The sequence below is a fragment of the Echeneis naucrates genome, chromosome 1, assembly GCF_900963305.1.
Source record: "Echeneis naucrates chromosome 1, fEcheNa1.1, whole genome shotgun sequence".
Taxonomy (NCBI): domain Eukaryota; kingdom Metazoa; phylum Chordata; class Actinopteri; order Carangiformes; family Echeneidae; genus Echeneis; species Echeneis naucrates.
This window is the reverse complement of record NC_042511.1, coordinates 13,726,013-13,752,788: the sequence shown is the minus strand read 5'-3', so window position 1 is coordinate 13,752,788 and position 26,776 is coordinate 13,726,013. Positions and strand designations below refer to the sequence as shown.

Below are 26,776 nucleotides of genomic sequence, written 5' to 3'. Positions count from 1 at the left end.
GAACCGTGAGCTGTCAAACTGGGGCCAATAGTAAACAATGCTCACAAACGTACAGGTCTCGACCGAGCCTTGTTTTCACGGCAGAGTCGACTTGCTCTGCTTTCACATGAGTAGAAATACTGAATGAATGAAATGAATGGAAAGTAGCAAACATGCTCATACGTCCTTTTATTCAATGTTCAATGTTCTCAGCTTTAAACGGAAGGAGCGTCAAATGCGACTCGCGCGGAAAAGTCCCCTTAAAAAACCGTAATATTCACTGATATTGACAGCTAAATAATGCGCTGATCCGACAAAAAAAAAATTAAAAACGGTCGAAGCGTGGATCAAAAATGTGCAACCCAGCCAGCAGCGGTGCACACGGTAAACAAAGGCCTGTTTCTGAGTGCAAGCTCCATTTTGAACAATGCGGCTTGGTTTCTGTACTGAGCTAAAAATAAAATGCACACTTACTAATGCAAACACGCTTTGCTAAAGTGCGTGCACTTCCATACGCACGTACCTGGGGTGCTACCGAGCGTGCTGTGGCTCCGAAAACTACTCTCGGTACAGTAGCTGCCATCATCATCATCATCATATGGCAGTTCCTCCAGATAGTCGGAGTCGTTTCCCAAGGCCTCCTCTTCTTCGAGATCCGAGGAAGGGTTGTCGTTCAGGAGTTCATCGTCGTCTGACCTGTAGCTCAAATTATCATCCTCCTCGTCGCTGTTGTCGTCGTAGACCACCTTGGTTTGAGGTCGCCTCACCCCGCCTCTGCCGCCGCGGCCGCCTCTCGACCCCCTGCCTCTCCCTCTGCCTCCTCTGCCCCGCGATGCCGCGGCCGCCGCCGTGATGGAGCCTCCAACTTTCCTGCGGCCCCGGGACGAATGAAAGTTCTCTCGGCCGGAGATTTCTGTGTCCACCTCTGTTGAGCTCGGGCCACAAACGCCGGCGCTTCCTCCCCGTCCCCTGCCCCGTCCTCTGCCCCTTCCCCGTCCACGCATCCCTCTGTTCCTGCCGCCCCGGGAGCCGCGGACTGGCCCGGGTGAACCTTCCCGCATCACGGCTGCTTGTTTGGGCGGCCTTCCTCGCCTCCCTCTCATTGTAGGAGAGAGTCTCTTCTGTTCCGCTTCAATCTCGGTGCTTGAATAAGGCACACACAGGAGGAAAAAAGTAAAAAATTAAAAAAATGGGGAAAAAACCCCTAAAAAAACCCCAATGGCTCTGGCGACGGTTCCCGTTGAGCCACCACCAAGTCCCAATCTGAGTTGCAGGGCGGAAAGCTCAAACTGAATGGCCGGTGTCCCGCTCTGGGTCGCCTGCAGACGCCATTTTTCTTCTCGGCTCTCCCTCCGTTGAAAACACAGCAGGCCACAAAGCTGCGTCAAGTTGCGCGTAGGTTGTACTGGTTTTACCGGAAGTATGGTGTACGCCCTTCAAAGTAAAACCAAAATAAACCCGAAACCAGAACAATAATGAATCCCACGGTGTACCTAACATAATACAACTTCCACACCCGATAAAGACCATCGTTTATTTTTCTCTGTGGCCGATGAAATACCCTTAAAATCGAACAACAAGCGATTTGTCTTCAACGGCTTCAGGGGCAACGGAGCCGGAAGTGTTGTTTCACTCTCTAACTTGATTCTAACAAGCCTGAGTAGCTGCGAGGTCACGTGACTCTCTGTTCCACAATAGACTCAATTGCCGTGCTAATTCATAAAATTGGTTATCCGTGCAAACGCTGACCGCTCGGAGTGCATCATCAGCGGCCGTCGGTGCTGCCGGGCGGTTTTAGCCACAGGTGGAGGTTCATTCAGTCAGACAGCATCGGTCGTGTCGACGTCGCCGCCATCGTCGTCACAGCAGAGAGCAAGGCGAGGAGATAAGCAGCGAGTGTTAACACACCAACCCGAGCAAGTCGTCCCCAAAGTTTACAGGACACATCTTACACCGTCTACATGGATGGAAGCTGCTGCAGTTCATTTATTTAGCCAACGTATTTTACCATGCGTATTCACTTGCGCTATAATTTGGAAGACATATTAGGCCCCGCGTTGCACAACAGTTCAGCCAGTTAAATGAAACTAATTGGGAAAAAAGGCGCCTTTCATATAATTGTGGTCCACAATGTTTAGATGGACACGTTTGACTTGGTCTCTTAAATGTATGCCCATTTTTTTATTTATTTATTTATTTATTTTTGGGTGGGGGGGTCACAGCGTTGGTTTGCTGTGAGTTTGTATCCTAATCCCGCCAACCAGCTGAGCAACAGACACCGGAGCAGAGGGAAACTTTTTTCTGAGGAAAAAAAAAAAAAAAAAACCTCTATCGTGAAGTTTAATGAATATATTTCGAATGTATGTACTCTATACTCGTACGGTTGTCGTGGCCGAGTGGTTAAGGCGATGGACTAGAAATCCATTGGGGTCTCCCCGCGCAGGTTCGAATCCTGCCGACAACGATCCTTTTGAACGGGGAAGAAACAACCATCATGTCCTACCACAAATATTTCTTATTTCAATGTACGTATATTTATATGAAGGTTTCCTGTATTTATTTTTGTCTTTTCCTTGTCCAAGATTGGAACACCGGAGTCAAATTCCGAATATGTTTACACATACCTGGCAATAAAACTATTGCTGATTTTGATAAACAACAATCAATGTCACGGTGAGCTGAACGTTTTTATAAACACTGGTACATCGGTAAAACTATGATCAACTACAATCATGCAAGCATACACTGTCATCTTTACTTTATTGGAACTATGAGTACATGAAGTATATTCTCCAGGGTCTCTTGCAATGTCCCATTGCCCTCCCAATCAAGTCCACGTTTTATTTCAGGTCATCTGAATGGGTAATTTTCAGATATTGAGTCAAGCGCATTCCCATATAATATGTGAGGAGTTGAAGAATCACCATCGTTGCTCTTCATGTTGGAAAGCCCAATAATACCAATATTAACAATAGCTCTAGTTGTTAAAAATAAACTTAGAAAAACTACAAAAGCATCCAGCAGTGTGATTGTATTTGATGTCTTTTTAATAAAAAATAAAACTCACACATTGATTAACAGCTTGGTTTCGTTGTTATACAATTGCATTCAACATCAAAAGTTGTGGAAAACCCAGCTGACAGCTTTACAAGTACTCTGCTGTGTCAGGACAAATACAAAATGCAGCCATTCACTTTCACAGTTAAGTGTTCAAAGGCAGTGTCTCGTGAATGTTAAAAATCATAACTATGCTGCTCTATCAGGCTGTTTTTGCATGTTTTACAAACCCAGTATTCCTTGGTTGACGTATGAGCAGAGTCTTCATGCAATCCATTTTGTCCAAATGGCCAAATGTTCATCATTTTAAAACAGTTGAAATTTATCTGCATGTAAATTCAACATCTAACAGTAAAACGTACAACTTGAGCTATGATGGCTGGCATCTGTGCCAAAAAGTCCTTATAATGCCAGTTGAGACGTGTAACCAACCTTGAAACCAATTGACGTGAAACGTTTTGAGGAGACAATATGCCCAAAGGTTTGTTAAAAGTATTCTGTACATATTCTAAAACAGCTCAATGATTTCAACTGAGTACTGTCCAACCTCCTTCTTCACTTTCATATTTTTGAGCTCTTGGAGGCTGCCTTCGATCTTTCCAAGCTCAGAAACCAGTCTCACCTGAGGACACAAGAAAGCATATCGTTTTAAATTCATGCCCAGCTTTTTACATGTAACATTAAATTACTCATTAGGTCCATTCAACGCCAGTCTCTGAATAACTATAATTACAAGATACGCAGAATGAATAGAAAAACAAAATGGAGCCAGTTATAGAGCAGGATGTGAAGTGACTGTTACCTGAGACTTAACAAAGCTGTGGAGGTTCAACAGTAAACCTTTGGCCTCCGGAATCATCACTAGCATTGTGAAATGAGCATCCAACACCAAACATACCCAATCCATGATCTATAATCACACAGAAAGAAAACAGGGTTAATTCCTCTGATCAAATGTGCTGTTGTTTAGAGAACTATTCACTGAAAATATTATTGGGACTTTGTTCTGTAAGTCATTAGGACATTATAGATAATTGAAGTTTATAGAATTTATGGGCATACTACAAAGAAACGCCTGCCCCCAATCTGCATCAAGTGTGGGAACCCTAATTCCCTAATTAACTAGTAAAACATTGGTACAGACCTGAGTCAGACTTGGTGATCTCAATCCATGCATCTGTGGGAAATCATCTTGGGAATATTTTAGGTAGAGGAACTGCAGGTACTGGAGGAAAAGCTGATTGAATGAAAGACACAATTAGTACAGCGAACATATATATATATTTTTTAACATCTGTAGTTCAACTGGCCAAGAACCTTCCATGAAAGGATTATTAGATAAATGACTGAGGGCAACAGGCCTGTTAATTATACCTATAATTCATGCATGAACTATTCCAACAACCCAAATAATCTTTTACTTACAACAACATGTTGGGAGGAGAGATCTTTAAGGTGTGGCAGGAGGAAAGTTTCACTGTACGCCGTCTGCAGGACCTCATTTCTATGAGGTTTGAGTTAAGGTCTATATTTTAATTTCTCAGCTTCCTAAATCTAGTTTTTCTTCTGTACTACTGTACTTTTCAGGCCTTCAAAGTTTTTTTATTCATATATAAAACATGGAGGCAACCACGATACAATATGTAACAAACATTTGATGGAATGTGAAGAACTGCCTCATAGTGATCCAAGCAACTGTGCACTGGGAGGATACAGTAGAACAGCCTTGTGTAATCCCACTGGACAGATCTGTTCTGATGGAGCTGAGGTCTTCTCTTTCTCCTTTATGATCCCACCACCCTCACTGGGGTCATCTGAGCGGTCCTCACAGGTAGTGGTACCATAGCCATTCTGGAAGCTAACCTGGGCCCGCTCCCTAGAGATCAGGGCTTCTACGAAGGAGATGCTGTCGGGCTCAAGACTCGCTTTCTCTGCATCGATATCTGGCAAACTGCAACAAAAAGTAAACAGTGTATCTTACTGTATTATTTTACAACAAGTTAAGCCAATAATCAAAAAACAAAAACACAGAATTATGTATATTGCATCATATGAATGTTGTGTATGTATTTTAAATCACCCATTGAAGCCTCTATTTGCAAAGTGAAAAAATAAATTAATAATAATCATTAATTTAAAAAAGGATTACTTAAGAGCTTCTGTGTGGCCATATCAATAGGACAAATATCAATTCATATTTGAATGCAGCAGAGTATTGAACTAAAATTAAAGGGTGGTGCCCTTCAAAACCAACTATTTTTTGAGAAGATTTTACCTGATGAATGCCTTGAGGCAGGCACAGGTTACAGCCTCAGGGATGTCAGGGAAGAACTGCAGGCAGAGTTGGCACAGGAAATAATCCTTCTTCTCCAGGGCCAACAGCACGAGGTCAGGACACGCACTGTAGAAGACACAAATGAGAAATGATTGCATTCAATAAAAATAAGAATGGTAATTAAAATGGTTGATATATTATACTAGTCAGTGCGGCTTTGGTCAGTCAATTCATTTGTTCTTCTACTGTGATTGCAGCGCAAATTAACTCAACCCACCATTAATGTACAGAAATGCTTACTGTAAAACAAAGACAGCAGTAGTTTTGAAAATACAACTTTTTATCATTTCTAGCCTTACTGACCTGTGACAAAGGCACTGTGTGTGAACAAGTTGTGCCAGAGTGCTTGGTATGTAGAAGCTTGGATCAGCCAGGCTTCTGGACACCAAGATTGATACCAGCTGCCCCACACAGGGCTGTAGGTCCTGGATGTCAGATCGAGAGAGAAGCCCTTCCACTTCTTTCTGAACAGCTTCTATTGGTGCCGTCTACATTGGGGAAAATATTACGTAAACATGATCACAAGTCAGTCTTTCAGCCAACATGGTTACAGCATGCTACAAAGCCTCAAGAAATCGAATTTTTACCTTGATGAGATCCAGAACTTGGTCAGCTGATAAACAGAGAGTTGATTGACTCTTACGGCTTGTTCTCTGTGTGCAAAGAAGGGATAGCATTAGAGGGAAAAAAGAAAAATAGAATACAGCGGCCTTGTATTTATTATCCATTTTTCATTTGCCAAGTTACATAACTTTAAACATTTTATGAATGAAGCAGTGTCATCTCAGTAAGATTCAGTAAATAAAAAAATGGAAGTTGTACCAATTAGTATGGTGATTTACATTTTCTCATACACACCCTTGGCCTGATAAACACTGCAAGTAACCCATGTGGGGGCAATAATGCAGCAAAAATATCAGTCCTCACTGTGTTCAAGTAATTTGACTTGGAAGCCCATTTAAAAACAGTTGTGCAGTGTAACGTACCATCTTCCTGGTTTCCACAGTTCGAGAGGGCTGAGCTTTCTCTCCATGCAGAATTTTATTCCAAGATGGTACAGAAGCTGGAGATTTGGACTCTGGCAGTTAGAAAGATACACTGTATTGAGTGCAAATAAACTTTGTTCGACAGACATGACTGTCAGTGTTGCAGCCTCAGTTAGGACAAATGATCACATGAGCATATATTATACAGTATATTGTTGCTGTATTCACTGCCTGTGCTAATTTGGGTATAGAGGTCTTCCAAGTGGACAGAGTTATGTCTTGTGTATAAAATGTGCTATTTGCTGTCACAGAAAGTCACAGTACTATAATATTACTTAAAGCTCACCTTCAGCCTTGGCTTGCTTTAGTTTCCCTAATGCAGAGGCCAGGGAAGATTTGGGGCACACAAAAGGTATAACGGACAGGGTTTTTCCATGAGGAATGAATAACTTGTTGGAATAACACCACAGCTAAATTAGAGAGAAAAGTAAATGAACACAAATCAGAATTAATGGTGCAAGTCAACACAATGATATAACACTGCACATGTGGTCTATATATATTTTTTTTTCAAGATTGTAAACTGCCGTTAAGTTGTGAGGAGGGACAGATAGCCCTGTCACAGTGGAGAGCAGGCACAATGCTCTGCCAAAGTCATACAGTCCTCCATCAGCACCCAGCAGCTGGAAGGACAGGGAACCTTGGCCTGCAGTAATAACAGTTAAAAAAGCCAGAGTAATAGTTAATACACCAGAGCATCCCTACCTGCCCATAGATTTTACCCGCCATCTCTTTTCCTGCCTGTAGCGTCTGGAAATTTGTGTTCCAGATGCAGAGGAAGTCTGACGGAACAAAGACAGAGCCTTTCAAGAATCAACCGACACTCACATTTGACATTGGAGTCTCACAGTCTGAAATCATTATGCCAATACATCTACTCTGAAAGCATAGTTAATGTGTTTAAATTTCAGATTACAGGAGGGATGTTCATTTAGTTTTAATGTCTTAAATCTAAAAATGTATTTTACATTCACTATTTTATGGGACATGACTCTCGTGCATGTTTACTGAAAGACTGACTATGTAATTTTTTTACAGATCATCAGTGATAAATATAACTAAGAGAAGGCAAATTGCATCTGAAAATCTAAAATGTCTGAGTGGAGCACTTATGGTCTGCACCCAGTGTGAATAACCTGCACTTACCTTTGCATGCTCCAGCAGAGGGGTGTGGAACCCCCACAACTGCTACATGGGCTTCATCCAGGACCAGGGCTGATGCTGCTTCCAGTAGGCCCTCTCCAACAGGAAGAGCCAGCAGCAGACCTCGGGGAACCTGAAGAGCCTGAAGGCCTTCTTCAGTCCCCAGTCCCCGCACAGAGAGTACACTCTGGTACACATGGCCATTAGGGTCTGGGTGGTGAGAAAATGAAGAGATACAAAAAGTGAAAAGGATTACTGAGAGAAGATGAGAAACTCTTGCTGAATTTTCAGCCGTCCTCTCACTCACTAGTGTTTATATGTGTGCATGTCAACGTTGGTCAGTTAATCGGAAACACTACCTACACTGTACAAACAGGCAAGGTGCATGTGAGGTTTTGAAAAGCACCCGTTCTCTGTCACATGTCTTACTTTGCGGCAAACCTACATACAAATTGGCAAAGTTGTGACAGTTTGCTGGAGCAACCTGTGATTAGAGTCTCTAAAACAATCACACATCAACTGTATAAATATTCTTACAGGAAATATGGGCTTACAGAGATAAAGCAGGTGGATGTGTTTATCCTTGTAGGTGACGGAGAAGCTGAGTGGAGAGAGACCAGGCTCCTCTCTCTCTAGCCGGTACCTCTGTAGGGTGTTAGGGTTCAGTCCTTGTAAGTAGATCAAGGTGTCTCCTTTCTGTGAGGGAGACAGTGACAGTTGTTCAAGTTAAACAGGCATTCAGAGATACTAATTACTAGAAGTTTATGGTGATACCCATGAAGTACAAAAGACATAACATTTTTGACATGTCTTGTCTTAATGACTTGTCTTTATGACACAAATCCAATAAATACTTAACTAAATAAAGTAAACTGAAACATCAGCTTTGAGAACCAAAGATTTAAAATTATGTTACCTGTTCAGTTGTGAAGATGACAAACTGTTGTGTCTCTGCTACTATGTTGGTGCTCCACCTGAAGACAAAAAGAAGACTCTTCAACTGTGTTTGCAAAATGACAGAAATGTCGGATTACAGCACTGTAGTAACTAAGTTATTTTAATGAAATAAAAAAATATGCAGATAAACAACAAATGTCAGCCTTTAGAATATAACATTGAGGCAGGCTCTGCGCTAAAATAAGAACTTAACTTTGTAAGAGTTAATTACTTGAGGTGTAAATCATAAATGAAACGTCAGAAAAAATGCTGATCTAAATTATATAGTCTTCAGTGATCACGAGTTGTAAATTATTTTTGGGTTCATTTTGAAACTGTGGTGAGATCACTCTGCCTTCAATGTGAACATATTTTTGTTCACACTGCTAAGAGAGTGCGACCCAGGCTACCACCAAGGTAGTTATCAGATCACAAATGTGTCCTCATTGTGTCTTTGTTGAAGGGATACCTGTGCTTAGAGCTGTCCACTAGTAATCAGATAACCCGAGGAGGTTGTTAATGTTCGGTGTAGGCAAGGCAAATGATACTGACCTGATAGCCTCCTCTTGAGCCAGAATCTCTTCTATGGGCTGCTGAGGAGCAGAAAGGAGAGAGTCCAGCAGTCTCACAGCTCCTCTCTGAAACAGGACAACAGGGTCCCCTCCATGTGCACAATGGACCCTCCAGATATCTGATGACACCTGGTAATAAATATGCATTGGAGAAAGGAATGACAATATGTCCAATATGATCATTCCTCAGTGAGGGACATTATGGTTGGATATACAGAATACAATGGATAATATTCAGATTACAAAAAAGGAGCAACATATTCTTAAATGTAAAATAATCTTAGCCAATTATGGTACTGTGTGCCATGTCACCAGTGGAAAACAAGTTTCTATAACCTAAGTTAAGTACTATTAAGATGTAAAAATTAGGTGGATGCTAAAGTGTGAATAGATATGCACAGAGTGCTTGGTGTGTCTCCTGACAGACGAGAGATGAACATGCTCAGACTTACAGTTGCTTTGAAGGTCTTATCTAGGAGTACGTCTTCCTCTTTCCAAATTCTGATCACCTAAAGATGAGAAAAAACACAAACACACACATTACTATCTGAGAGATGTTTCTGAAAGCTCAAATTTACAGATACATCTAAAATACATGTGTCACAGACTACCTCATTGTGGAAATTAATATGGTTAAGCCTAAATATTTAAAATTGAGTGTTGTATTAGTTTGAAAATATCAAAAAGGGTGACTCATAATACAAGCCTCGAACTGTAACTGAACTGATGAAGGAATGCAGTGGGAAACCTTCAAACACATCACCAGTTTATGGCAAATACAATATTCCAGTCATTGCTTTTGCTATAAACATATTGATGACGGCATTTAGTTTCTTTACTTCCTTACTATGGAAAATAACACATGGTTGGTTGTGTCAATTTCAGCCTGACAGCAAATCAGTGGGGCTGCAAAGACACACTTAAAAAAAAAAAAAAAGTCTACCTGGTTGTCTGAGACTGCCACATATTCCTTGGTCTTTGGGTTGAAGACTGCTGGACAGGTCAGACTCTGACCTTGTTTTACTGTCCATCTGCCAAGCGGCTTCTGGTCCGACACCTGTCAGGGGCACAAAGGGATCAACAATTAATACCATCCCTTTCTAAACAACCAGTCGTCTTTCGTGGGGGCCGGAGGAGTAGAGATGACAGCTCTAAGAAGTGTTACCGATATTTGTGGCGAAGAAACAAACATTTCCCTGGACATCAGCTAAACACACAGTTTGCTTCGGGGAGGTCACTCACAGGTCGGTACGTTGCGATGGATGCAGCTAACGTTAGCTAACTTACCGTGCCTGTTTTTGTAAACAAGCACGCGTTCACACGAAAACTATTTTAACTTTTACTCACTATTTTCTCGGAAAATGGCTGTAAGTACCGTCGCAGCTTTATGCCTTGACTGGTGTAAGGTTTCTGTCACTGTGGCTGAGAAGGGCAGATGATGCCAGCACGAGTTTCCAGGTCGTAGTGATCAGCTGGCCCGGGTTAGGAGAGCCTCCTCCAAACGGACACTAAAACTCACCTTGTACATTGTAACTGATCTAGTTGAGTCCGTGACGACGACATGGTCGCTGTCTCTCTCCTGCTCGATGCCCCGAACGCCTGAGTTTGACAGATTTTGCTCGGGAACAAGTCCGCACAACGTGTAACCCTCATACAGCGCGGCCATGCTGGACGAGAAGAAGGTCCATCTCGTAGAATATCGCGAGAATAGACGAATGCAACCCGGAAACATGCGGCCAACTATCGCTGCAAGTTGACGGATGTTGAAGAAAATCTTGCTGTTACATCAAATAGTTTGACAGAAAAGTACTTTGTCCACCTAATCCAAATCTACATTTAAAATTCACGAAGTACACTCAAAGTGTCCAATCTAATTTCAAATCTTGGAATTTCCACAAACATTTATTCTAAGAGGTTTAGAATTATGGCGATAGCTGTATGAAAATTACATGTTCATCCAAAATAAACTTTATTTTAAATTATGGCCTATATTGGTACAAACATAACTTTTGTGCATCACGATGCCCTAGTAAATAAAGCCAGTGAGCTATGTTTGATGTTGCATCTCATTGATAAACCAAGGGGGAGACATTGCTGTCACCTCAGCAACAACCAAAACAACACATTTCCTGGAATAGGGCTAACACAATCAATCAATTAATCAGTACAGTGCAACTGCATATCATCGTCAGCCTTACAGTGAAACTTTATGTTGTATTTTGAAGTAACTACACCAAAGTAAAGCATAAAAATTTTTGGGAACTCTGTTGCATAAAACAAAGAAACATCTTGAGTTAGACCATCATCTTTAATTTGAGAGACCAGCACACACAAGCTCATATTCCAGACTACAGTGCCTTAATTGCTGTCTGATAAGGGACCCATTCCTGTTTCAGCACTGTCGAATTTCTGATGTTTGGTTACCTGAGGCTAAATTAAACTGGACTTCACTGGGCTCTGTGGAGAAAGAGACACACACACAGATACACGAAGGGGGTAAGAATGGGTGCATTTTCAAGGCTCAAGGTTCAATTATAGCCATTTTCTTGTTTACACCTCAGGTCAGGAAACGTACATGATAATAAGCCAAAAAACTATCAATAAAATAATCTATTATAATTTGTATTATAGTAAGAGAAATGCATTCAGTAAGGCATATGTTGTAATATTTTCCATATGAGAAGCACAATTACAAAAATGAAAGGGGCGCTTCCACAGAGGAAAAACTATTATTTGATTTCAACAATTCAGCAGCTCCAAAGAAGTATTTCCTGCAAATCGTCTTGAGAAAATAACTAGGTTAAGAGGTGAAGGGTGATAGCAAGGTGAGAATATATACAAACATATAACATAAAGGAAGCTATTTAAGATATACAGCACCATTTAAATGCTTCAAATGAATGGGAAAGTGCGTCAAAACTTTTGACTGGTACTGTATGTTGCCCTTTAAGTAAACATTCCTTACCTTCAAAACAATCAGGTATCTTGAGTTTTCCATTGATGCACTGGGTTGGCATGGCATAAACGCACTCGTTGTTTTTGTCAATGCAATAAAATGAGACAATTTCATGGTGTAAGATTTTGTTGGGCTTCAGGTCTTTGATCCAGAGTTTCTGTCCCTTGTATAATATCCTTCCTCTCTGTACGCCAACACTGCAAGGAGCTAGTGACAAGGAGTGAAATGTTTTTTGTTTTTTTTTAACCAACCAATAATTTTATTGATTTGAAAACATATCAAATTTCTTTATTATGAATTTGAAAACATATCAAGCAGTCTTATTAATATTTTATTAATATGTTTTCAGAAATCTTGAAACAATCAAGAGCATTGCATTGCCTAGCTTATTTAGATTTTAAATTGTCAACAGAGGTAAGCTCTTCATGGGATTGAAAAAAATACAAGTAAAATTTTTGGTGTAGGCTAGGACGTGAATAGCACCAACAAAAGTCACAGGAAAGACTCATAACAGGAATGCATTGATTTTAACCAGAAAAGATTCCTCTCCTATACCACTTACTAATATGAAGTCAGTAAATAAATATAATAAAAAACCATTCAATAAATGCTGCTCTACCAATTTAAAATTACTTTAATATTGGTTTTAGTCCTACCTTTGCAAGAAGGCTTTTGAGACCATTCCCCATTCTGCTGGCAAACAGCCTCCAGGTTTCCCTCCAGTACATAGTCTCCTTCACAGCCGTATTTGACTGTTTCCATGAAATCAAAGTCTCTTTGGGCATCGCTCGACATGTAGCCTTTGTTAATGCCCCCCGGGGGAGGGCACGTCACCACTGTGAAGGAACAAATTTAAAGTAAACTGATGTTGTTGTACTTATGTGCTGCTGATGAAAATATTGGCGTATTTATGCTGAATAAAACTGAATTGAATTCAGTCTAATTTAGGATAATCTGTTATCATTTTTAGCTCCCTCCATTTCATAGTAATCATCATGTGACTATAAATTTGTGTTTTTTTTTCCCACAGTGAAGTGAAAAGGAATTTTACAGACAGTAACCCCCAATGAGATACAGAATAATCTTTTCAGACCTCAGTAGTTTCTAAAAAGATGTAAAAATGATAATTGAAGGTGAATGATGAATGAAGTGTTGTTTGAGGGTTGTACGGGCTTCTATCAAGTGGAATTAAAAATACAAAAAAGTCCTCACCAACAACTGTTGCACTGCAGTTACATTCACAGAACGCAATCTCTCCTTTTTTTTATGTCAACTTAAATGTTTTCATTTGTGTATTGGGAAAGCTTGGAGAGCTCCGGAGGTTGTTTATTTTAAATTTAGAGGTAGTGTGACCATCCATCATATCAATACAGAAGTTAGGAAGTTAATGTGTAATGTGTCTAAATTACAAAGCTTTGCTACATATCATGGGTTTAAAAAAATGTGTATCCTATGGGGTAATGTAGCATCTAGATGCCCACTGGACTCCCATACTGTTGCTTATTGTCATTTTCTGTCATTAAAGAGTGGCCAGAAAGCTTAGGAGAAAGTTTGAAAATTTCTACTCAAAAGTAGACGTTTTTCTGTATGTTTGATAATCTCTGTTGTCTTTAACATTTGGTGCTGCCTGGGATTGTTTGATCATCTGTTGATACTAAGATAAAGAGTGGACTGTGAAACAAAGAATTGTTAAGAAATGTGGGAATAGTGTGTTTAAATTTAGGGGTGAGCCAGATACCAGGCCAATAGCAATTGTGACGAATACAAGTACCGCACGAGTAAAACGAGTCAATATCCTGCTCAGGGCGTCCTGTGATCAGGCGGAGCGCAACGCGTCACACTGCGGAGGCCACTCCCACCGGAGAAGAAGACAATCAGCGGCATAATTTAAAATACACTGTCCAGTAGTTAGCTTGAAACATCGTGCGTAGTTGCTAAGTTACCGTGCGTAAGAAACGCAAATAGAAACAGCTGGGTGTACGGAAAGCGAAATGGAACAAGCCAATGTGTAGGTTACTGGTATGGTATTTATTATATAACAAAATAAATTGAGAATGCATTTGTTCGGCCATTCTTTGTCAATCTTTGTGTAAATGCCAGCTAGCATAGCTGTGCGAGAGTAGCCTACGTTAAGTAAACCTCACTGCCGGATCACTTAGCCACTGAACACTTAACATATTTTTTCCCATCTCTTGCACGACATGCCCATAAAATAGGCTATAGGTCTACATAATTGTCATTGATCGATCAACCAGTTAAACTGTAGCATATACACAACAGAATTTCAGCAACAAAGCATGGTATTTATTTACTCATAAAAATTATTAACAAATCAACAGACGTGGACTCGGAGCTAAGAAGAAGAGGTCACGTGGGGTGCTGGAGCCAATCCCAGCCCACTTTGGGTGAGCTGCGTCATCACGGTTGGGTCACGTGACGTAAACGTGAAATGGTGAAATAGCGCAAATGTAGTCTGTAACTCGAGCAGCGCTGTGGTGCAGCGGTAACGCTGCCGCCCCGCACCTAGGTGGGAGGGGTTCGATTCCTGGCTAGGGTAGGTGATATGAATGTACGCTATAATGTAGGACTGTAATGTAACCCCGGGGTTTAGTGATGTAATAGACTGTAAATGTAACATGATGTAATGACTGTAATATATATATGTATATAATGTAACAAGTGTAACAACTGTAAATATATGATATGTATGTACAATATATGATATGTATATGTAATGTATGATATGAATGTAAAGGTCCATTCCCGGTGTGGGCACCTGAACGTGTCTACGGAGTTAATTGGTTGCGAGTGATGGACTGGGCTAATGCAGATACGGCGCCCCCCCCAGGACCTAGGCCGAACCAGACCAGACCGGTCTGGCACCCCTCCAGGAACGGACCGAGACTAGACCGGAGACAGGACGGAGACAGACTAGACCAGTAAAAGCGAACGATATATATTATACACAAGTTACTATATATATTACTATATATAACTACTTGTTTTCTTCCTAATTTGTAGCCCCGCCCCCTGGTTACTGTTACTATGCTAGCCTGTTGTCTGAAGTTCGGTAGGAAAATGTCCAGTCAGCATCAGTCCGGTGATCAGAAAGGAAAAGAAAGAAGAATAAGAAAATAAAGGGTTGAGAAATTTTCCACACAAATGTTTTTTAAAAAGGTGACGGTGAATTTGGGACGAGAAACGTAGAGCAAGGTAAGAAACAGGGCCGTTAGCTTGTAACGTAAACAAACTGGCCAGCTCTAATGCTAACGTCCATTAGCCTAGCTTGAATCAAAGCCAGCACAAAACATTATCTTTGACAGAAACAGCTGAGTTTGGCAGCTCCATCAGAAAGGAAGAGACGGAGAGGGCTCCAGCTGCAGTCAGGTCACAGAGACAGTGACATGGGGGGCAGAGGAATTTATTTAACTTGTTGGCTTTATTTCTGCACAAAGATATTGACCGCAAATGTTGAAGAAGTACTCCACTGCTTCAGGCACAACAACACACACAAGGACTGGGTTCTGTGATGAGGAGTTGCACCGTGTTGTTGTAAGTGATGTCCACAGAAGACATCCAAACTCTGGCTACAAGCTAATGCGTGTTCCAGGTAATAATACGGCCACATATTCTTAACCGGAACACGTACAGACATGGCCACGATGTATGATCCTCACCCTACATGGATTATTTCTCCATAACGATCGGGTCATTCTACATCATATATCTTGGTCGTATTATTACCTGGTGTGTATCACCACGTTTCTTCTTTAAGTACACACAGTAACATAGCACCTACGCACGATTCAGCAGTAAATCAGCATAAAGGGGAACCGAATCGGTTGACACAACGGCCAGTAGACATACCGCTACCTGATCGAGTCCCCCGGTGAGCTCATTCAACCTAATAGTGCTAAAAACGTAGGCTACATCATCATTTTAAAATAGCCCCGTTTCAAATCTGCCCCACTTAAATGGGGTAAAAACTTGATTCGTAACAGAAGCGGTGCTGCATGCAGCCCGCATCACGTTTCTCATTTGCACTGTTTTTTCACCGGGTCAGGTTTTCTTCCGGTCAGCTCGCTCTTCCTGCCTTTGTGTAATACAAATCAAGCTGTAAGTTAAAATATACTTAGGCTTCCAATATATATAGCAACTTCTGATCAGCCCATCTCAATTTCAGGCTTAAAAATACAACCTCCGTATAAACCACACCCACTTCCGGTTTAAATCCCGATTACGGATGCAGATAATGCACGGTTGAACAGACGCAGACACGGATAGCGGTTTGCTCAATCATCCATATTTCAATTGTTGGTTCGTGAGTATTAAATGTGTCTTGCAGTAGGTATTTCATACCTTGACATACAGGTGTTTTAGTCCAGGTGCCGCTGGCAGTGCACTCTGCTCTTGCATTGCCGACAACCACATGAGGGGGCAGGCACTTATACGTCCCTGTGACGCCATAGTCGACGGTATCCCCTCTAATCCTTTTTTCATAAACTATCATCCCAAACTCTGGGATCGGAGCAAGACCACAGGTCACAGCTAGAAGGAGAGAGAAAGAGAGCATGTCAGTTGAATTTACACTTTTATTGACTTAATAATGTTGCATAAGAGCAGCTACAGTTCAGTGCTAGTTCACATACGCTTGCACTCCGGTGCGGAGGCGCTCCATGTTCCATTGGCTTGGCATGTAGCAGTCCTGGCTCCCGTCAAGACAAACCTGATTAAATCAGTTCAAGCAAACATTTCCATTAATTACTATATAACTGATTCAAATGAGGTTGAATGCGTTTGAAGCCAAATGTCGGTACATAAAAGGAAAGTACTGTAAAGTAAAACTCAGCACCACATAAAATAAGTGAGGCTGAAGAGGATTCTGATATTAGTTTACTGGTCAATGTTCTGCATCTTATGTGTGATAAGCATAGTCGTCAATAAAGTTATCTGTTTTGAATAGATATTTCTGTTATTGCTAAAATAGAGTATATTACCTATTTCATTAATAAAACTAGTTTTAACTTGTGTGGATTTTTGTCTGCTAGCAAAGTTAGACAAACAGTTGTCTGTAGAGTCGTTTTATTGCATGGATTTCATTAATGATGAAGATTTTGATTTTGTCCTCAGAAGAACATTCAGACAAAACAAAACTTTTGTTTGTAACAAAAGTTACCATGTATGAGTCTTGTTGCTTAAAATTCACAATTCATGCTTTACTATTATGTCATCAAGCAGATGTACCTGATTGGGGTTAGGGTTAAAAATGGTGAGTACGAGAATAAAGGGCGAAATCTGGTCTCACATTGTTGCTTAGATAAATAAACAATAAAATTCAACATGTTCTTGAATTTACCCTTCATTACACGTGTAGTTGACGGTACTCTGGTACACGGTATCCTCATAGTACAGTTCTCCATTATCTGGTGGATCAGGATAGGGACAGCGCTTTGCTGCAGAGGCGAATATAGCACAGAGAGCACATGTTTGAAAAGAAGCTATTGCTATGTATTTATTTTTATCAGTAATAAAAATAGAGCTTCATGTAGGTTGTAGCTACTGCAGTTACACTCAGTAGTCAAGCAATGATCTAGTTGTTCAGACATCTAAAACTTTCCAAAACACTGACTGTTTTCCATGCTTTGACAAATTAACTAAAGCAAGATAAAAAAAAAAAGTCTATGTATGTAGAAAATCTATCTATACGATCAAGAATATTGATGTGAGCATTTCCAATTACAACTTGAAATACTGGTTACAGTGTCGCTAGGAATAGTAAAAAGTTTCTTTTGAGTTTTCCTAGAGAAGGAGTTGTAAACGATTCACAAGTATAAATCACCTATACAAGATGCTCAGTCACATGAGCATAAGTTCTCACTACAGTAATGGAGACCCACGTATGCACTTTAATTTCGTTTTTGTCCATTGTCCACTTCGACCACAAACAACCGTCCGAGGGCCAGACAGCGGAGTGTATCCTTGTTTACAGGACAGCGTTAACTCTTCACCAGGGTTAAAGTATCTCTGGATCCCATCCATCTCAATGTTGTCAGAAAATGAAGGCCTAGAACATGCTGCAAGGACACAAGGATTTAATGATAATAGAGACTCTCAAATAGAAAACAAAGAAATACACAATCTATATATCTATACACGTATTCCAAGAGTAATACTTAGTATTATTTTAGTACTACTTACTACTTATTACTTTAGTAATACTTGCAAAATCCCAATTAATTTTCTTATCATAATCCTGAAAGCTCATAAACATCAGGTTATTACTTCAGGAATGATACAATCATAAACTATTTTCACTTAAGTGTCAAGTTAGTATATAAATATTACTGTTTTCCTAATACTGATCTGACATAGGAAAATCAGTACATATAAATAAATGAGTGAAAATGGGAAAAAATACTTTAACAGTAAAAGGAAAATAGGTTTTAGTATTGGTAGTAAAAACATTTATAGACAGATCAGAAAAGAACCAACTCTATTAGCTTTTTTGTGAGAGGAACAACACAGTTGAAACAAACTTTCTGGAATAGTAAATGAAATGAAATTATAAAATAAATGTGGCTGTTTCTACTCAAACAGATGCTGAAATAAATCTCTATCTAGAAAGATGTTGAGGGTGAACAGTGAAATAATACATTCGCACATACACAGTTGAAGCCAAATGATACAAAATGAAAGACAGTAACATTAGCAAATACCATTTTCCTGCCCAAATGTCATGGTGGTGAAGAATACAAGTGCACACAGTGGCAGGAAAGTCTGCATGTGTCTCATCCTTGTCCCAGTCCAGACAGTCCTAAAGTCTTTGCTGTGCTCCGTAGTTCCAAAACTGAATCTCTCTTCAGTTTGTGCTGCTTGTGTTTCTCTAAAGGTAAACAGACAAGAGTGAAGTAACTGTTCCCTGCAGATGCTTTGCTTGTTCTGTGTTTTTTTTTTTTTTTTTTGCCTGTTGTGTAACATAGAAAATTGTAATCCATGTGACATTTTGCTGGAAATGGGAAGCTGCAGAAGTTGAAAGCCCCTAACTGATGCAACATCGTGAAAAAGAAGAAAAGATTTTTTTTCTTTGTGTTTTGTGTAACTTGAAATGCGCTTTGCTTGTGTTTAAAGACTGTTAACAATGTCAGCATGATGTGACAGACACATCAGTACAACTTTCAGAACATTCTTTATGTTGCATTGTCCCGATGTAAGCAAAAACGTAAGACATAGATTGCTTTATTTATTTTTCAGCGAGAAGTTTTTCCTTGCCACTGTCGCCAAGTGCTTGTTCAGCGGGGGATCTGTTGGGTCTCTTTAAATAAATTTATAAAGAGTTTGGTCAAGACCTGCTATATATGTAAAGCGCCTTGATGTAACTTTGTTATGATTTGGCGTTATACAAATAAATCTGATTTGATTTGATTTGATTTTGAAATCTGATTTAGAAAAAGCTTTGAATAACAGCATAAAATTATATAATTTTAGACACACCTAGTTCAAGAAAAAGAGGAGAAGAAGGCAGAAGTGAAATCATGACATTGCTTTTATTGTAACCTGGTTACTGGATGTACAGTATGTGTGTTTACAGTTTCCCTCAGGTCCCTCTACACCATGTTATTGAAAATAATAATGTCTTACAGCATTTTATTACAGATTTATTAAGCATTATCCAGTCAATCATGTCCTATTAATGAACACAGTGTTGAAGACAGTTGCGTGGAAAGTCGCGCAGATCATGTAGAGTTTGTGGGGCTTGCAGGAGGTGAGGCAGCGCACATTGTGATTTCTGATGGAAGTGTTTTAGGCCTTAAGTTGTATTCCACCTTACCTGGTTCTATAAGGATGAAAAATAAAGGCAGATATTACTGTAGTCAACAGTTTTATGTAACAGTACAAAAACATCACAGGCGCAATAGCATTATTACATAACTTTTTGTTTTTCTTTTTCTTTTTTTATAAAGCTCAGCAACTTTGTATTTCTGTTAGCAAGGTAATGGGGCCCAATATTTTGAAATATCCTAAACAATCTGAATAATCAGTCATTCAGTAAAACAAGAAATACAGCCTTCTCTTCCAGGACACTAATTTTCAAATGGGTGGGTCCTTCCCACCCCAACCTATCCTAACGATTCTTTGCAGGAAATATTAGGCCTGCAAACAAGGCCAAAAGAATTTGCAGGCTGCCCTTTTAAATCTGAGAATATTGTTTCAACAGTTAATGTTACACAAAGGAGCTCAGGTTTTCTGAAACACAGCTCCACATCATCAAGGCCGAGCTGCATGGTTGACAAATATAAACTTAAGCATAAATTGCCATACCTTTACAGTCTACATCTTCTGACATTAGCAATCATAGAAATGTGAAATGTGAAGGTTTAGGTGGAATGCAACAAAACACAACATTAGGCGAGGTTTCGCATAATTACAGGTAAAAGTCTGTGGCCCTTGGCTCTATTAAGCCAGCATCAACTCACCCTGAAAGCACTCTGGGATGGGGAGGATACCGTCATTACAGGTGGTGGCCACAGGATAGCCACAACGGTCAGCTTTGTTCAGACAATAGAAGGCAACATGCTCCCCATGGAGGATTCTGTTGGGTTTCAGGTCGCCAATCCAAAGCTTACTGGCATTGTAGAAAATGCGGCCTCTTTTAATCCCAACCTTGCAGGGAGCTGGATGGAATAAGCAGAGCACTCAAAGCATGTTTTGACCAGACATCAGCGTTATAGTTGAAGGCTCGTTCAAATGTGCTCTCCTATATTTGCATTTAAAGCGGTGCTGACAGCTGAGAAGAATCACAGGGCTTGACACTGCCCGGTTGCAGCCAGAGCATATCTGGATACCTTTGGTTGACTACCTGACTGCTCTGAAACTGAATCTGAACTGCTTTGCACCAACGGAATATAAATACAACGAATGCAGCCCGAGGTGAGCTTTTAGGATGTAATTTTCCCATGACTCACCTCTACAGACAGGCTTGGAAGACCAATTTCCGGTGTTTTGGCAGTGTATTTCAGCGTCACCATCCAGAACATAGTGATCATTACAGCCGTATTTAACCGTCTCCTTGTACCTATGTTGTCTCATCACAGCAAATGTGATGAACCCATTTGGTATACCTGATGGAATGGAGCAACTCACATCTGGAATAATGAAAAACATGAGGTGAGTTTTATGTAGCGGTTCCGATTGCATGGTTAAACCGTTCCAAGACAGAAGAAGCCACAGAAAAAGTTCTGAAAATGCTGTGAGACTTTTTTGGCTATCACAACTCAAAGATTTGGAGGATTTGGAGTACCTCGGCACACCGGTGGCTCAGTTGCCCTCCCATCGGCCATGCAGGCTCCCTTCTCATAGCTTGGCGCTTTGGGTGGGTTGCACTCATATGTCCAGCTTTGCCCATACATGGTCGTGGTTCCTGTGACTGGCTTATTATGGACAATTCTTCCATCTCCAGGCGGCTTGGGCAAAGGGCAGTTCACAGCTGTAAGGACAGTAAGGGATGGCATTAACTTCAAGTGCAAAATCCACACCCAACACCCACCCTCATCTACTCCTGTTTAATTGTATTGCATTGTACATTTTATTATTTATTTAGAGTACCAATACTCAAAATAATTGAATGAAGTAGGCAAAATAATGGTAAAAAAACTTAAGTATAATAATCACATCACAGTAAGATTATAGCTTAATTAACGCCTTTTTTTAACAGGAAGATACATTGCAGCACTGTTGGATTACTTTTAACTGAGTATTATTAATAAACTAATAATTCCAAAAGCATAATATTCGTAGCTTGGTGTGTTTAGGGTGTACAATAATCAAATTTTTTTTTTTACATATATATATATTTATGACAATTTACACAAATTCATACTGCGCCCATTGCTTCCAATGAACAGAGGTAATTCCTGTCAAAACATGAATGTAAATATACAGAAACCCAATCAAGAAAAAAAAAAATATTGACATAAAAACAGGAGCTTCTAAATTAGATTGCTTTCACACTAATGTGGAGTGGATGTGAGCGCTCTCTACTCAGCGCTGATGGTCTGTCTATACTTGGACTCTGTCTAATGTCTAACCTTTGCAGAGAGGGGGTGGATTGCTCCAGGTGCCATCATGTAAGCACCTGCTCTCATTGGCTCCTTGCATGACATACCTGATTAACAAAAGTTCATTCCATTCAGAAATTGTGTTTTAATGTAAGACGCAGCTCGCGCTGGAGCTGTAAAATGATTCTTACCCGTCGTCACACGAGAAGTTGAGCACAGTCTTGAATGGAGCTTCTGTCCTCCCCCTTGCTAATGGCTGCAGAGGTTTGGGGATGGGGCACATCCTCGCTGTATGAATATAAAGTAATACAGTATTGACGATGGTGAATTGATATCTCAGGTGGGTCAGATATATTATTGTAGTAAAGTACAACAGAGAGAATAAATGGGTAAAAGAAAAAACTAATAAGCTGCCAAACTTAGCTAGACCAGAATTTTGCCATTTTACTTATACAACATATCTTCTCTTTGAAGCTCAACGTTACTGTATGCCTGATGTTAAAACTAGTGTGCTTAAGATTGTGGCTCCAAATTATTATTGTAAATCTAAATTGTTTCTGTAGATTGGCAATATATTAGATATTTTTTTAAATCCTCCGGGATTTTTGTTCTTGTTTTAGCAGGAAATTCATGAAACCACATTTATGTGAGAGGAGAGACTACAGAAGCTTGGTATCTGTGAACAAAATAAACTAACCAGCACAATGTGTTGATGCCTTTAGGGGTTGAAGGGCAGTGTTGTGATTCTTCTTTAACAGTCATCAGAAGGACAATTTCTTTTTAACAAAATCTGAAATATCAACTCACGGGAACATGCCAGGTTGGACTGTGTCCATTCTCCTGTGCCAGTACAGGCTATCCGTTGAGAGGCTGCTGTTGAAGCTAGGTACCCCTGTCCACACGTGAGAGTCACCTCTTCTCCAACTTCGTACACTCGTTTCAGGGTAGACTCATCAATCCCATCGGTGAGCGGTGGGCGGCTGCACACTAGAGGAACCACAGCACGTGGACAACGTGTTAGGGTTAAGATGAACAGAAATAACATTTATAACTTCCTTTGTGTTGCCATTAAGCACAAGAAATTTATTTCATGCTCACGTATGAATGAAGCAACTCGCTTGCTCCATTTTTACCTTTCTTGGATGTTACAGTTGTGTATAAAGTTAGCTGGCAGAGGAGCAGCCAAACCAAAGTTGGAGCCATCTTCTTGAAGCTGCAGCCTCCTTAGTATCCACTGTATCTGGCAGAGGGACATGGGGCCAACATTAGGGCTGCTGGGTAATGGGTGCGTGACAGCCTGCTCCAATCAGATTCCTGTTTAGGCCCGTATTGATTCAGTACAAAGGTCTGAACTTTTGCATATTTACCTAGAGGTGATTTGGTACACGAGTTTTTGTACTTAAAACAAATGACAACTTTTTTTATACTGTTTTATTCTGAGCTTGACTGTCAAGTTAATCAAAAAATACAAAATGATACAGTAACCATACTAGGTCAAATGATCTGTGGATTTCCTGTGATGATCTCCTGTGTCACTGTTATTTAAATGAGTGGTCTCTTAAGTGGGCTTGAACTCTGTGTCATATAGATTCAGAGAATGGTACCTGATAACCTGAATTTGTTTTGCAAATATTCGTTTTGCACGTAAGACAGTGTGTTATAGTTAGCCGGCTGCACTGCTGGTCAGTGAACCTCCAAGAACTGACATATTGGAAAGACTTGTTGAACTCCCGACAGCGAGAGTAAATGTCAGAAATAAAGTCATATCCGTATAAAACGAGATCTTCAAGGACAGCCTGGAAAACAGCTCAGCAGATTATCAGAGACAAACCAGAATACAGGCCTAGATGTATTTCAATACACTTTGAAAAAATTAAAAATAATGAATAAATAATAAAAAATGTAAATTTGCATAGAAAGAAGTCACACAAATATATGAATGCACCACATGGGTGACCGGCTGCTGCCCAACATAATGAGCATATCCTGCTGTGGAGCAGCTGTCATGGTGCAATGAGCTGATTTTTCCACATGATGACGCTCCCATACCAAGATCCTGCAGCCGGGCCAGGGGCCTCCTCCCTCCCCTGGCGTGACATCAGCCGATAGACAGGGGTCAAGTTACAAAGGGATACGCGCCCGCGCACACGCGCACGCACACAAACACGCCAGGAAGTGAGTCTTCAAAATAAGCTATTGAAAAGCACAGTTTAAAGAATATCATTGGACATAAAATAAATGAGATTAAAATGGGCAATACATATTTGAGTTTAGATTTTTAAAATCCATTCTAGGCCTACAAGTCAAAACACTGTGACAATGGAGAGGTTGCTGAGGTTTAACAACAGATGATTTAAAAAGTTGTTTTGGTTTTGCTTTTGCTTTCATGCATCTTTGAATACAAGGGCATCTTCACCAGGGTTACTAAAATTAAAGGCGTCCCAAACACTGGGCACACTGCAGGCTTTTTTTTTTAATGGCACTGTGAGGATTTTCAAATTACAACCCAGTTACACAACCAGTCGCATATTAAGTAAACCTCACTAAAACTAATGTGGTCCAACAGCCTCTTAATCGTAATAATTCCTATCGTCATGCGTCTTACATAATTCTCTGCTGTATCAGTTTGAGAGCTTTTGGCTCAACTTTATGTTTAATCACCCATTCAGAGTTGGTGGTGCTGCTGAGCCGTACTGTCTTTTTAAAAATGGCCCCACACTGGACAGCATACGCTTTAAAACACAGCTGCAACAATTTCAAGAGAGCTTCAACAATGGCCATGAAGCTTGTAGGCTACAGTGTAATATTCATGCTGAAAGTTAGACTTGATGTTGCATATGCAACTTCAGATAGTTACAGTCCCACTGCTTTTACTTTTCCCTTTCAGAATTGACAAAGCAAAACCAATCCTCCCACAGGTTCCCATTTCCTCCAGAAAAACGGTGTACTCACTGTATATATGTGTTCATAGTTAACAGATTCTTTAAAATCTGAATTTGAAAAAACCTTTTGCTTGGAAGGTGGAGCTGGACATGGCAACACCATTACAGTGCAACTAGACATCTGATCTGACATATATGCTTTTACCTTTTCACTCCTTTTACTTTCCTATGCCCCCCCACACACCAAAAAAAAAAAGCAACTCTGTAATTGTAATTGTGAGCCCCCAATTGTGACATTTATGAGACTCTCAGACAATTATAGCATGACTGCTTTTACTTTTTCAATTTCAAAATCACAGACGGGTTCCCATGTTGTCCTGAACAAAGGCTGTGAAAGTTACCGTGAAAGTGGGCGAATTAAAAGCGAAACACCAAAGGGCTTTTACTTTGAAGGCGGGGCCGGACGTTGCGTGCCTCCGCGGTGACGCACGCTTGACAGCGCTCGGAGCTGTCAGCGGAGCAGCCCAGCAGCCTGTGCGGGGGAAACCCTCATTCAGTCAGTCGGGTGTCTCCAGTGAGGACGGCCTCTCCAACCGGACTGAAGCAGCGCTCTGCGGCGTGTGCGTGTGCTCAATCGTTGTTGCTTCTGCTTTTCGTATAGATAGAAATACAGCGGGACATGGCTGATGTGAGTTCAAACGAGTCGTCCACCGCGGACGTGGCGAACAGGTTCGCCCGAAAAGGAGCTTTGAGACAGAAGAACGTCCACGAAGTGAAGAACCACAAGTTCATAGCCCGGTTCTTCAAGCAGCCGACTTTCTGCAGCCATTGCACGGACTTCATCTGGTAAGACCCCCCCCCCTTCCGTCTGACTGCTGCCTGTTGCATGTTCGACAACTTCAACTCGATGATGTAACACAACTTCACACTGACCCCCCCCCCCCCCCCCCCCCCCCCTCCTTATTCCTGCAGCCTCTGCGGTTGTTTTTGCTGTTTGGCTGTTTTGTTGTTGTTATTAATGAGCCAGGAGGTGAAGCTGAGGTGGAAACTCCCACCGTGAATGCAGTGAGATGAAAGCGGCTCTGGCGGATCCAGGATCCCCAAGTGTGTGAACAACTTGCATGCATACAAGTGAACACATTTGGTTCAGCTAAAAGATAAATCCCTGCAGTTAAAAAGTCCTTTTTTTTGGTTGTTTCCTGGTGACACGTTGCAGCTGGGCCTCCTGTTGAAACTAATGGATGGCTAATGGGCTCCTGTTTCTGGCACACACAGAGGCCGTCCAGCCTTCAGTCCAAAGATACTGGGTTGGACTGGGCTGAAACCACTCAAGCCCTCATTGATGATAAACGTCCGTGCAGCTGCTGACTGGCGCTTTTCTTATACTTTTGGACGAAAGCCTGTAGTTTACTGGCAGAGTGAGGCCATATGGAAAAAACACTTCACCTTCTACAGAGAAGTGTGTCAAGCTGAAACACCCAGCTCTCCTCACACCTCAGTTCTTCGTGCTGGTGGACGTTTACAGCAAATATTCAGAAACATTTGTTTCTCAATATCATATTTAGATTTCTTTTTTGTAGAACATATTCAGATCTCCGTCCAGTTGTAGCTTTAAATCTGTCCCAGGTCAGTATTTTGACTTTCAGAGAGTTACCATTCAGGTGCAGCCTCTCACACGCCTGCGCTGTCTTCAGTTCAGCAGCTTCGGGCCTTTTAAATGTTCGTTGTGTTGCTTCTCTTCTGAACCTGCAAAAGGAGTAAACTTGTTGACAACTTAGTCGAGTTACGCCCACGTTTGTTGCAGGTAGGAGGGTG

At 40.8% G+C, this 26,776-nt stretch overlaps 5 protein-coding genes and 1 non-coding gene across 11 annotated transcripts in view; 2 read left to right on the top strand and 4 right to left on the bottom strand.

Moving 5' to 3' along the window:
* Window positions 1–1,361, bottom strand: part of LOC115043688 (nucleosome-remodeling factor subunit BPTF) — a 39,293-nt gene extending 37,932 nt beyond the window's left edge. For 2 of the 3 annotated variants that reach the window (XM_029502348.1, XM_029502356.1), the window contains exon 1: window positions 503–1,360. In XM_029502348.1, coding sequence (XP_029358208.1) covers window positions 503–1,082 — 580 coding nt within the window. In that variant the 5' untranslated portion in view covers window positions 1,083–1,360. Of the gene's footprint in view, window positions 1–502 lie in introns of all 3 variants that reach the window. The other variant, XM_029502363.1, reaches the window with a different exon arrangement.
* Window positions 1,362–2,361: 1,000 nt separating this feature from the next.
* trnas-aga (transfer RNA serine (anticodon AGA)) lies at window positions 2,362–2,443 on the top strand. Its single transcript has one exon. It is a non-coding gene; the product is annotated as a tRNA-Ser (tRNA).
* Window positions 2,444–3,003: 560 nt separating this feature from the next.
* On the bottom strand, window positions 3,004–10,734 carry nol11 (nucleolar protein 11). Its single transcript, XM_029507053.1, has 18 exons — window positions 10,588–10,734; window positions 10,012–10,125; window positions 9,521–9,577; window positions 9,049–9,197; window positions 8,477–8,534; window positions 8,115–8,256; window positions 7,564–7,770; window positions 7,123–7,199; window positions 6,704–6,827; window positions 6,358–6,449; window positions 5,959–6,024; window positions 5,675–5,859; window positions 5,312–5,437; window positions 4,751–4,987; window positions 4,462–4,540; window positions 4,181–4,273; window positions 3,839–3,946; window positions 3,004–3,658 (listed from the first exon to the last, which is right to left on the bottom strand). The coding sequence occupies exons 1-18, from the start codon at window positions 10,732–10,734 to the stop codon at window positions 3,545–3,547; spliced, it is 2,175 nt and encodes a 724-aa protein (XP_029362913.1). The 3' UTR covers window positions 3,004–3,544.
* A 572-nt stretch (window positions 10,735–11,306) lies between these two features.
* On the bottom strand, window positions 11,307–18,912 carry LOC115048763 (beta-2-glycoprotein 1-like). The gene is made up of 8 exons (XM_029510504.1): window positions 18,741–18,912; window positions 17,922–18,098; window positions 17,381–17,477; window positions 16,674–16,750; window positions 16,384–16,572; window positions 12,681–12,860; window positions 12,034–12,231; window positions 11,307–11,525 (listed from the first exon to the last, which is right to left on the bottom strand). The coding sequence occupies exons 1-8, from the start codon at window positions 18,814–18,816 to the stop codon at window positions 11,461–11,463; spliced, it is 1,059 nt and encodes a 352-aa protein (XP_029366364.1). The 5' UTR covers window positions 18,817–18,912; the 3' UTR covers window positions 11,307–11,460.
* An 845-nt stretch (window positions 18,913–19,757) lies between these two features.
* On the bottom strand, window positions 19,758–23,282 carry LOC115039276 (beta-2-glycoprotein 1-like). Its single transcript, XM_029497293.1, has 8 exons — window positions 23,213–23,282; window positions 22,887–23,066; window positions 22,271–22,367; window positions 22,110–22,186; window positions 21,323–21,508; window positions 20,988–21,167; window positions 20,499–20,696; window positions 19,758–19,858 (listed from the first exon to the last, which is right to left on the bottom strand). Exons 1-8 carry the CDS (start codon window positions 23,280–23,282, stop codon window positions 19,758–19,760), a joined length of 1,089 nt encoding a protein of 362 aa, XP_029353153.1.
* Window positions 23,283–25,483: 2,201 nt separating this feature from the next.
* Window positions 25,484–26,776, top strand: part of prkcaa (protein kinase C, alpha, a) — a 116,939-nt gene continuing 115,646 nt past the window's right edge. For all 4 annotated transcript variants that reach the window (XM_029511953.1, XM_029511981.1, XM_029511962.1 and 1 more), the window contains exon 1: window positions 25,484–25,807. In XM_029511953.1, coding sequence (XP_029367813.1) covers window positions 25,641–25,807 — 167 coding nt within the window. In that variant the 5' untranslated portion in view covers window positions 25,484–25,640. The remainder of the gene's footprint in view (window positions 25,808–26,776) is intronic.

What these genes read in the sequence shown, in the direction of transcription:
- nol11 (XM_029507053.1), bottom strand. Translation starts at nt 10,734, where the DNA reads ATGGCCGCGCTGTATGAGGGTTACACGTTGTGCGGACTTGTTCCCGAG. An exon ending in CATCCACCTGCTTTATCTCT is followed by an intron (nt 7,771 to 8,114) that starts GTAAGCCCATAT and finishes CTCACCACCCAG; the next exon opens with ACCCTAATGGCCATGTGTAC. An exon ending in CTGTGGAAACCAGGAAGATG is followed by an intron (nt 6,025 to 6,357) that starts GTACGTTACACT and finishes CTTTGCACACAG; the next exon opens with AGAACAAGCCGTAAGAGTCA.
- LOC115048763 (XM_029510504.1), bottom strand. Translation starts at nt 18,816, where the DNA reads ATGAGACACATGCAGACTTTCCTGCCACTGTGTGCACTTGTATTCTTC. An exon ending in CTCCGCACCGGAGTGCAAGC is followed by an intron (nt 16,573 to 16,673) that starts GTATGTGAACTA and finishes CTCTCCTTCTAG; the next exon opens with CTGTGACCTGTGGTCTTGCT. An exon ending in GATACCTGATTGTTTTGAAG is followed by an intron (nt 11,526 to 12,033) that starts GTAAGGAATGTT and finishes CTTTCTCCACAG; the next exon opens with AGCCCAGTGAAGTCCAGTTT.
- LOC115039276 (XM_029497293.1), bottom strand. Translation starts at nt 23,282, where the DNA reads ATGGCTCCAACTTTGGTTTGGCTGCTCCTCTGCCAGCTAACTTTATAC. An exon ending in TCCACCCCCTCTCTGCAAAG is followed by an intron (nt 21,509 to 22,109) that starts GTTAGACATTAG and finishes CTGTCCTTACAG; the next exon opens with CTGTGAACTGCCCTTTGCCC. An exon ending in TTCCAAGCCTGTCTGTAGAG is followed by an intron (nt 20,697 to 20,987) that starts GTGAGTCATGGG and finishes TATTCCATCCAG; the next exon opens with CTCCCTGCAAGGTTGGGATT.